Source organism: Hibiscus syriacus, unplaced genomic scaffold, assembly GCF_006381635.1.
Source record: "Hibiscus syriacus cultivar Baekdansim isolate YM2019G1 unplaced genomic scaffold, ASM638163v2 tig00111769_pilon, whole genome shotgun sequence".
NCBI classification, from domain to species: Eukaryota; Viridiplantae; Streptophyta; class Magnoliopsida; order Malvales; family Malvaceae; genus Hibiscus; species Hibiscus syriacus.
The window spans coordinates 1,172,237-1,183,715 of NW_024063172.1; the positions used below are offsets into that span (position 1 = coordinate 1,172,237).

Below are 11,479 nucleotides of genomic sequence, written 5' to 3' on the forward strand. Positions count from 1 at the left end.
ATGGCTATGAGCTGTCATTTCGAAAAGATTGATCATATGATTTAATATGGAAATGGTGAACAGCCAAGCATTGGAATCCCTTCACCAATTTACCGTAAACTCTTCCAACCCCAATCGCACAAATTAAATTTGAAAGATACGGTTATACTAAAACGTTATGTAATTATAAATTTGTTTACATATTATTATAACTAAATAGAACATTATAAAACATTACGTGATTAATATATATGTGGCCCATTCTGAGTTTTTTTTAGATCCGCCATTAACTTTAAGGTTTGACCAGTGTAGCAGCTTGACGATCCGACTATTGATCTCCTTCCTCGTGAATTTTAACTTGAGCGCATAAAAAATGACAGAGGTGTGAACACTCAACGTTAAATGATTGAAAGTTATCTTTAAATAAATATTGTTTTGTATTTATCCCTCTTAAAAAAATCACATGAAACATGATATATATTAAACTCAAAAAAATTAATAAATGTCTCAAAAATCAAAAAACTCAATTTTTCAAAATTTGATTCTTCTTTTTTACTTTTCTTTTTATTGTTTTTTCAAAAATATTTCATTTTTTAAAATATTATGTGTCATGTAACACACTAGTAGAATACCACATGATTTTTTATGGTTAAAGAATGGAGGGAAAAACATACTTCACGAAAAGAAAGTTCAAGGGTCAAAATAAATGAAAAAAATCTCTAAGTATCAAAGTGATAATGATATAAAATTTATGTGATTAAAATACTATTTAACTCGTTTGTTTTTAAAATAACAATGATTTGAGACATTATAAATGAAGAAAAAATGTTATCATGTAGTGGTAGAATTATGACGAATATCCTAATAAATCTAAGAACTGAAAAAATTAAAAATGAAACTCATTACTATGTTAGATTAACTTATGATTTTCTTAATAACGATGCCGTGATCATAATTCTATTTAAATATAATTAAAAAACACATGATAACATGATAATCTAACTGTAGGATTTTCCCCTCTATCATTGCATAAAAGATAATTTCTCTTATGCATACATTCATATAAATTTATCTCTTTAACATAAAATTATATCTCCGTCTTAACTGTCCACTAGGTAATCGAACAAGACACACTATGGCCAAGTTCGTGTCTCTTAGTGGAAAGTGAGCTGAAATTCATAGGTGGTCTTTCAACAAATATATGTGTGGGTCTTGTTACATAAATTAGCCCAGCTAAGCCATTAGTATCAATTATTAAATTTTCTCATACTTACGAGATAGATAAATATAAGCATTCTATATAAAAAAATATATTTATAAGAATTATTTTAACAAATGATTATATATAAAGTATAACTATCATTATTCGATTTATAAATCAATTAGTTTAGATCAAGTAAAAGCTCAAAAGGAATATTCTCTAAATTTGTTAATTTTATCTTCGATTTTATATAATATATCATTATTTTATTAAGCTAATGTGATTACAAAATAATATATATTTTAAATATTCTCAATCATTTGACAATTAATGCTCAATCACCCAATTTTTTTTCCTGGATCCGCGTGACTGAATTTAGTTGTTTTATACAACTAAGGTGATATCTAATTGGCAGGTTGCTTTTAATCATTCTCGTTAAAAGAAACAATATAATTAGATACACGCTTAATATAAAAATAAGTGTTTATTTTTTTTTATTTTTTTATTTAGGTGTTTAATTTTTTTGGTCAATTTAGGTGTTTAACGTTTCTAACGTTACATTTTTAGGTACATCGATAGTAATGGACGTTAAATTTCATGCTCAGATAATTCTGAATTTTTTAAATATAAAATATTAAAATTTTATAAAGGCGAAACATGTTATTTAACGATAAAATTTAACGATGCATCTAAAAGTATAACATTAGAAACGTTAAACACCTAAATTAACCGAAAAATAGTATAGAAACCAAAATAGAAAAAAATATAGTTTTAATACTTATTTTTATATTAAGCTTATATCTAACTGCATTCAATTAAAAGAAATAATAAGAAAACATTAAAAAATATAAAGGTCCAGGATTCCTTTTGAATTTGATATCTTTAAACACATTTCTCTATTTTCCTTCTTCATCATTGAACAAAAATGTTATGTACACATATCTACAAATAATATGATTTTTTTAAATTTAATAAAAAAAAACTTTATTTTGTTGTTATTATTATTTATCGAGTATAATCCCCAAAACAATACTGTGTACAAACGTGAATATATAAAGTGGATATATAAATAGATAATGTGGTTAACATTTATATTAGATTTATAAACTAATAGATTTCACCAAATAAAAATAAAAATCCCAACCAACCCTTAATTGTGAATATGAGGCTAAAGACGTGCCCTCCTCTCTTTGATTTCTCCAATAATTTGTTCATGAGTTAGATTATATAGGCTGTCTTTTACAATCTACAACAAAAATTTATTTATTTTTTCTAAAATTTTAGAGATCCTCGTTTAATCATGGACCGTTTCTCCAGCTATCATATGAACTTGAAAATTGAAAATTTTTGGAGTTTTCATACAAAACAACTGTGAATCATGACTCTGTTTTCTTTGTTTTTCTAATCTTAATCGTTTTGTTTCGTGCCATCTTTTAAGACAAAAGAAAGGGAAGATCGACATGATCTCTGTTCGGTGTGTTTGTTTTACATTTCATGTTGAAAGACACCCACGTTTTGGTTACATAATTGCTTGAAATCCACCATTTTTGATCGTGAAGGGGAAAAAAGCTTGACAAGCAAAAACAAATGGCGGAGTGTTCGCCGGTGAAGAAATCCGGTTGCGGGATATTCAGTGCGGTGTTCGGAAAGCATGGTTTGTGGCCTAGAAGATCGACTTCAACGGGTTCATTGCATATTATAAAGGAAGACAACAAAAGCAACGTCAACACATCGAACACATACACAGAGCGCCGGCGAAGCGGTTCCGATGAGGCGGCGTTCTTCGGACCAGAAGGTCGGCCACAAAAACCCATCACGAAACTGACTCCGAAGGTCACGGCGGTGTACCAGCAGAACCCGGTCCGGAAGCATGTTGAAGAACCGACAAGAACAACGACCACGGGTACACAAGGACACGGCATCGTCAACGGCAACATCAATCGGAAAGTGCCGAAAGAATCCATTAGCTTATCTGGCGAGCTCGAGGGCATGATCGCCGATCATCAGAAAACAAGAGGAATGATTTACGGGAACCTAGGCAACTTGAGGCAACCAGGGAACACGAACACAATTAATGCGAAAGTCGACGATGTTTCGAAACCTAATGGGAAATTATACCCCAACACCGTGATGGGAAACGTGGTCAAGAAGCCGGTCGAAGAAAAGAAATCGGCTTCACTTTGTCGAGCTCTCTCGACGAGAATGGATCCCGAAACGTTGAAATTCATGGGCAACGAAGATTACAAGAACGGCAATTTCGCAGAGGCTTTAGCTTTGTACGATGCAGCCATTGCCATTGATCCCAACAAAGCTGCATATCGAAGCAACAAAAGTGCAGCTTTAGCGGCTTTGGGAAGGCTCGTCGAGGCAGTTTTCGAGTGCAGGGAAGCCATTATTATCGAGCCTCATTATCACAGAGCTCACCACCGTTTAGCTAACTTATATCTCAGGTTTTCATCTATATTCAACTCAGTTTTATATACATTCAACTCAGTATTAAAAATATATATGATTATATGTGATTGTATAGGTTAGGGGATGTGGAGAAGGCTATATATCACTACCAGCACGCCGACCTTGAAGCAGATAAAGACGACATTGCTAAAGCTAGAAATGTTCAGGCACATTTGAACAAATGTACTGAAGCTAAAAGGCGACGGGATTGGGACAGTCTGGTAAAAGAAACAGATTCGGCCATTAATGGTGGTGCAGATTCAGCTCCACAGGTACGTAAATCTCATCAAAATTTAGTAATATTATGATATGTTGTATGAAAATATATAAAGTTTGGGTTTTCTTTGTTTTGTTAAGATATTTGCATTGAAAGCTGAGGCCCTGTTGAAGCTCCATAGACACGAAGATGCCGATGAAACATTATTGGGAGGTCCGAATTTCGAGGTCGACGACTTGAATAAATACTACGGCCCTATTGGTAATGCTAATTTGCTGGTTGTTCGAGCTCAGGTGGATATGGCTGCCGGCAGGTCGGTGTTTTTCTTGAATTTAACATTTTTTTATAAGAGAAAAATATATTTTATTAGTCTGGATGATTAGGGTAATATTTGTTCAATTTTTTAATCATTTAATAACACAATTTATAGATATAATTATTCAAATATAAATCTTTTAAAGAGAATAATATTCCCTTGTTACTATTGAGGTTGATCCAGAGATAGGATAATAAGGAAATGTGGGGGAGTTTGTGATCCTAACTAAGCTTAATTAATGTTGTAATACAACTCAAAAGTAGAACTTTTGTTGGAAAAAGAGGAAACAAAAAGAGGGGTAAAGGACGGTGGGCAAAATTTAATCTATACCTACTCAATGGGGGCGAAATTTGCACGAAAATGATTGGGTTTTGTGTTAATTGTTCTGCATGCTATGACAAGGCACCAACTTTCCCACTTGTTATTTCTTTTTTTAAAAAGAATAATTCTTTGTTCTTTTTTCATTGAGGTGGACTTTGACATTGTTTGTTAAGAAAATAATAATGTTTTTGTTGTTTGTGATGGGTTTGAAGATTTGATGAAGCATTGGAGGCGATTCAACGAGCCGTCAAGCTTGACCCGAACAACAAAGAAGCGAGTTCCGTAATGAGAAAGGCGAGGGCGGTGGCGTTTGCTCGATCCAACGGCAACGAGCATTTCAAGGCATCGAAATTCCCGGAAGCATGCGCCGCATACGTGGAAGGGCTGGACCATGATCCCCACAACTCCATCTTGCTGTGCAACCGAGCCGCTTGTTGGTCCAAGCTCGGTCATTTCGAAAAGGCAGTAGACGACTGCACCCATGCCCTCCACCTGCGCGCAGGCTACACCAAGGCTAGACTACGACGAGCGGATTGTAATTCCAAGGTCACACTCTTAACATCTTGCAACACATTTTTTCTACGATTAATCGTTGAAGTAATTCATGCAAGTTGAAATAATTGTAACAGTTGAAGAAATGGGAAGCTTCAATACAAGACTACACGATCTTGCTGAGAGAAACACCTAACAACGAGGAGGTGAAAAGGGGATTGTTGGAAGCTCAAATGCAGCTCAAGAAACAACGTGGTGGAGTGGTATGAAGACAAGAATGTCGAGTACGAACATCAAAGACATGGAGAAAAGGAAGAGAAAAAGCAAGCTTAAAGGCATATAAGCTAAGGGACAAAGCGAGCTAATGTTAAGGTTAAAAAAAAGGTTGTCCTAAGATGGAACGAAAAGTTGCTTTTGTTATTCGTGAGGAATTTCAGTGGGAAATTTTGGTACTTGGAATGAAACAATTTGATTCTATGTGTGCAGATTTAAACGATTTACTTAATGTTCCCTTGGCTTCCTATGTGCACATACACGTCCTATGGGGTTGATTCGTTTTAAATTATTGTAGATTATTAGCATTATTAGTTTTAAATTCAAATCTTTTTGTCTAATTGTTCGAGGTATTGCTTTTATATATAAATATTTTGAGACCCAACTGAGCTAATTCCCCAATTTCTAAGTGCCATTGTGACGCCAGACAGAATAACGATTATCCCGTAGGCTAATTCCAACAGATGATTCACAAGAAAAAAATCGCCTAAAAACCAAAGAAAAAAAGTCTCTAGGGTTTAATAAAATATTATAAAATCAAAAATATCCAAAATCAGTCCACAAGCCGGACTGTTATAGTCAAAAATCTTGTTTATCGGAATTTTACCAAAAATAGAAAAATCCCGAAAATCACTCTAAATTGAAATTCAAAATAAAATAAGCAATCTGAAAAAAATCCGGCCGAAATCGGATTTAAAATGACTTCCTAACTGACAATCGAAATATTACCATAAATAGTAAAAAATATCTAAATCTAGTGATTCGGAGGGGAAAACGGTAGAATTTGAGGTCGAAAAAAAGCCACATGGACAGCTTGCGCGTCGAAAAGAGCTTTCCGGATTGGGGTCTTATGCGCGATTCTGACACCCGTAGCCAAAGTTATGACCAAAAGACTGAAACACACTCAAAACGGCCCCAATGAGAAAATATCACAATCAATTCCCGCCTTTACGCTGATCTGCCAACTCATGGTATCTCAGTGCCATCAAGGTGCAATCTGACAGTTCAGCATCATCTGTCTCGGATCCCCTGCATCTCATTGTTCATGGATCAAAAACCTGTTCCACCCAAACTAGGTAAAGTTTTCTCCTATCACCTTATCAATCATTTTAAAGTGATTAAATAAAAATCTATCCTTTAAAATCTGCATACATACATAAGGTTTAAACTTGATTAAATAAAGGTCCAACTCTTTTATACCTACTTAAATTAGGACTAAAGTTTGTTGTAATCATATTATAAGAAATTTTTTTATGAACCCACTGTATTTTTTTTTACAAAATAAAGTTTAGCAATTCTTCCAATAAAGGGTCAGGACATACCTAAAACTCAATTATAATCTAGATAGAAATTTACAGATTGCTAAAAAAAATTACAGTGATAAAATGTTTTATGAACCCAATTATATCGCATCATATTTATGAATGATAATTTAATTTTAATTCTATTTGAGTTCGATTTAATCTAAATGAAAAAAAATCGATCATATAAACCTCACTAGTTTGAAAGTTAAACATTTAAGACTTGCAAGTCTTAAAACAAAACATAGAGCTAAAGCACAAATGGTCCATCTGAGATTTGAAGGTTGAAGAATGAAACCCTAGTCTTAACCCTCTAAACACTATTTTCCTCAACTGCTGTTACAAGTTGAGCCGCATCAAATCAATGGAAGTATAATTTAAAGGTTTAATACAAAATAATTTGTCTAAACCATACTTAAAATTATCTTTTTTTATATATAAAGAATTTTTCGTTAAAAATAAATATTTATTATTTTTCTCGTTATATTTTTAGGTGTCTACTGTTAAAAAATCTCTTAAGTACAGTGTCACGTTCAAATTTTTTAAAAATAATTTTAAAAAATATTTACTTAAGAATACGAAAATATAAACGTGACACATGTCACTTACGTTTTTATTAACAGTATACACCTAAAAATGTAATGGAAGAAACGTTATACACTTATTTTAAATAAAAAAAATTTTAAACATCAAAAATTAATTTTAAATATAATTTAGACATTTAATTTTATATTAATCATAATTTAGAAAAGGTAAAATATATAAATGTTGGTAGACGTAAATTTTTAATTAAGATTAAATTAATAAAAACAAATATCTACACCAACCTTCACCCCAACTCAACATACTAACGTGCGCCAAGTCGACCAATAAACTCTAGGTCAACAAAGCCTCTCTGAAGAACTACATGAGAGGAAAAACAGGGAAACACAAGAGAAAATCATGAGTTCTTTGAGTTGAGGCCCGATTTGCAAACCCCGGTGGGGATACTAATGAAGGAACACAGGGAGCTTTGCATGAGACAGCTTGTTGCTTTGGTCAGAGAAGCAAAGATCAAACCTTTTAGACACGTTGTTGACGATCCAGCTAAGTATTTCGCCATTACTGAAGCTGTTGGGAGTATTGATGTATCTCTTGGGATCAAACTCGGCGTCCAGTTTAGGTAAATTATTATACTTGCTTTTCAACCTCTCTTGGTTTTAAAGTTTGAATCTTGGTTGATTTTTTTGAGTTTTGGAAACTGGGTTTATGGATGAACAAGAACATGGTGCTAGTAAGTTGACTTTGAATGGTTAAAATTATGCAGTCTTTGGGGAGGTTCAGTACTGAACTTGGGAACTAAAAAGCATAGGGATAAGTATTTTGATGGGATCGACAATGTGGATTATCCTGGGTGTTTCGCCATGACAGAACTGCACCATGGTAAGTTCTCTGTTTTTCCAGGACTTAAACCAGCATAGACATGTCTGCGTTCAGACCGCGTGTTGATTTTGATTGTCGGTTTGGGATAAGATAATGATGAAATATAATTAAAGTCAATTTGCGGTACCTATTGAAAAAAATCCAAAATAAAAAATCGTCTGCTCTGTTCATTGTCAATGGTGCTGCATATTATATATATATATTTTTTGAAAAAGCTGCCATTTTTTTTGGATAATTTGCCATATTATATTTGTTCTTCTTCAAAGGAACACTTTTGCTTACGTAAGAAACACTAGTATATTTGTAGGTAAATTATGAGTTTTAGTATTTAAATTATAAGTTTTTATATATTTTAGTATTTAATTTTTTATTTTTATTTTAAGTTATACATAACGTTTAATTTTTATTTCATTTTAATACTCATCATTAAAAATTTAACGTGTTTAGTATTTAAATTATTAATATTGGTTTGTTTTTAGTTAGGGATTTAAATATCGGTCTACGACTGTCATAGTGACCTTTATAAAGCAATAGTCAGTGACGGATCCAAAAAAAATTTTTAAGGTGGTCACACACATTAATTATTGAAAAAGTTTCTATACGGTAGGTACAAATAAAATTTTAGGGTGGTTACCCATAATAAAATGGACAATTAATATAGAGAAATTCATATTCTAGGGTGAGCACGTGCTCACTATAGGTATGCTTTGCATCCAACATTGGCGGAAGCGATGCCCTCCGCGACTGTTATTGTATGACCGCGTGATACCCAGAATTACCGTAATAGTGCTCGCTATGTCCACAATTGCGATAAACGCGACGCAATCGAAAATGCGATCGCAATTTGAATTCCTAGTTTTAGTACCTAAACTTCATTTTTTTAAGCTTAACCTTAAATTCTGAATGTGTACTAAAATGAAACAAAAACTAAACATTAGGTATGATTAAAAAAATAAAAATTTAGATACTTAAATAATTAAAATTGATAGTTTAATTACTAAACGTATAATTTACCCTATATTTATTATTCGACATCATTTAAAGATGATTAGATTTCGGGTCGGAATGGAGTTGAGCGGATATATATAATATGAACCACTAAACGATCAATTTTTGTGATTTTTAAAAGGATCAAATGTTCAAGGTCTTCAGACAACGGCAACGTTTGATCCAATTACAGATGAATTCATCATCGACACGCCGAATGATGGGGCCATCAAATGGTGGATCGGCAATGCTGCGGTTCACGGCAAGTTCGCGTCCGTTTTCGCTAATCTCATCTTACCAACTCACGACTCTAAAAAGGTTTCCGACATGGGAGTACATGCCTTCATTGTTCCGATACGGGATTTAGAAACTCACCTGGAATCAAAATCCAAGATTGCGGCCACAAAATCGGCTTGAATGGGGTCGATAACGGAGCGCTGCGGTTCCATTCGGTTCGAATCCCCCGAGATAATCTTCTTAACCGATTCGGTGATGTTTCTCGAGATGGAAAGTACACAAGTAGCCTCCCTACTATAAACAAACGTTTCGCTGCTATGTTAGGTGAGCTAGTAGGTGGGAGGGTTGGCCTTGCATATTCTTCAGTTGGTTTCCTCAAGGTTTCGGTCACTATAGCGGTCCGGTACTCGTTACTACGCCAGCAATTCGGTCCTGCGGAACAACCTGAAGTTAGCATTCTCGATTATCAATCGCAGCAGCACAAGCTTATGCCGATGCTGGCTTCAACATATGCATTTCATTTCGCTACTCAGTATTTGGTGGAGAAGTATTCAGAGATGAAGAAGATTCATGATGAACAACTTGTTGCCGATGTCCATGCGCTTTCTGCTGGACTGAAGGCTTATGTAACATCATATACTGCAAAGTCATTAGGTACCTGCAGGGAAGCCTGCGGAGGCCACGGATACGCTGCTGTCAACCGGATCGGCAGCTTGAGAAACGATCACGACATTTTCCAGACATTCGAAGGAGACAACACAGTACTTCTGCAACAGGTTTCCGACAAATCCCCTAATAAATTCAACATTGAATTTGCTTTTAGATTAAAATTTCATGAGACTTTTCAATGGGGTCTATAGGTAGCAGCGGATCTATTGAAGCAATACAAAGACAAGTTCCAAGGTGGTACGCTTTCAGTCACATGGAACTACTTGAGGGAATCTATGAACCTGTACTTGTCGCAGCCGAACCCGATAATTGCTCGATGGGAAAGCACGGATCACTTGCGAGACCCTAAATTCCAGTTGGATGCCTTCAGGGTAAGTGTTATATCGGTTATTATACGTCGGAATAAAGCGTAACACTAAGATTTATATGATCTGATTTTTAGTACCGGACCTCGAGACTCCTTCAAAGTGCGGCAGCACGGCTCCGGAAACACTCGAAAACTCTTGGCAGCTTTGGCGCTTGGAATCGATGCCAGAATCACCTTCTAACACTTGCAGAGTCTCATATCGAGTCTGTCATCCTCGCGAGGTTTATCAAAGCTGTGAAGAAGTACTTCCTAAACTCTGAACCGAATTCATTCCTTTTCTTTTCTACTTGCCATTTGCATACTTCCTAACTTAGCTTGAATTTAAACTTCCAGTTGTCCTGATTCAAGTATCGAGCTGCTCTAAAACTCCTATGCGATCTTTATGCCCTGGATCGGATCTTGAACGACATAGGAACTTACCGTAACGTCGATTATGTTGCGCCTAACAAAGCTAAGGTATACAGTTTTAATCAGAAGTATAGAAGTACTTGTGTTTCATTAATATAACTCTTTTTGTCGGCTTTATGCAGGCAATCCACAAGCTCACAGATTACCTGTGTTTCCGAGTGAGAAACATTGCAGGGGAGCTTGTCGATGGATTCGATATACCTGCATCCGTCACACGAGCCCCGATCGCGATGCAGTCGGAAGCATACTCTCAGTACACGCATCACGTTGGGTTCCAGTAACTTGAAAATACCAGAAAAGAAAAGAAAACGCAGTGTCAATGTAAATTGTGATAGCCATAATAAATTGCAAGAAAAAAATGTGATGTCCATAAGGATATATGCTTGGAAACATTTATGTGTTGGAAGTTGAAAACAATGATGTTCATACTGTATAAATCGACTCATCTACATTTCTGGTTTTGATTTTTATTCAATAATTAAAGAAGATAATTTATTTCTGACACTAGTTATAAATTTTGGATCTTGTCCTCGCAGCAGATAGAATCCCTTTTCATTATTATTTTTTGGGTAAAAATACATCAGATATCCCTATAATTTAAAAACAATTTAATATGATTTTTGTCGTTGACCTTTATAGTGCTGAAGTGACAGTTCACGGTGTTGATGTGATAGTCTACGGTGCTGACACGATAATTCACGATGGTTAATAATGTGACGGATAATATGATAGATAAGCTAAATAGATAGCTCAAATATGGCAGATAGATTATTACGTCAACATCGTGGACTGTCATATTAGTATCGTGAACAACCATGTCAACAATGTAACGGTC

The 11,479-nt window shown here is 34.6% G+C and overlaps 1 protein-coding gene and 1 pseudogene across 1 annotated transcript; both read left to right on the forward strand.

Moving 5' to 3' along the window:
• Nucleotides 1-2,517: 2,517 nt before the first annotated feature.
• On the forward strand, nucleotides 2,518-5,413 carry LOC120169653 (inactive TPR repeat-containing thioredoxin TTL3-like). The gene is made up of 5 exons (XM_039177759.1): nucleotides 2,518-3,630; nucleotides 3,711-3,906; nucleotides 3,992-4,164; nucleotides 4,701-5,034; nucleotides 5,118-5,413. Exons 1-5 carry the CDS (start codon nucleotides 2,768-2,770, stop codon nucleotides 5,247-5,249), a joined length of 1,698 nt encoding a protein of 565 aa, XP_039033690.1. The 5' UTR covers nucleotides 2,518-2,767; the 3' UTR covers nucleotides 5,250-5,413.
• Nucleotides 5,414-7,407: 1,994 nt separating this feature from the next.
• LOC120169807 lies at nucleotides 7,408-10,940 on the forward strand (annotated as a pseudogene).
• The last annotated feature ends 539 nt before the right edge of the window (nucleotides 10,941-11,479 follow it).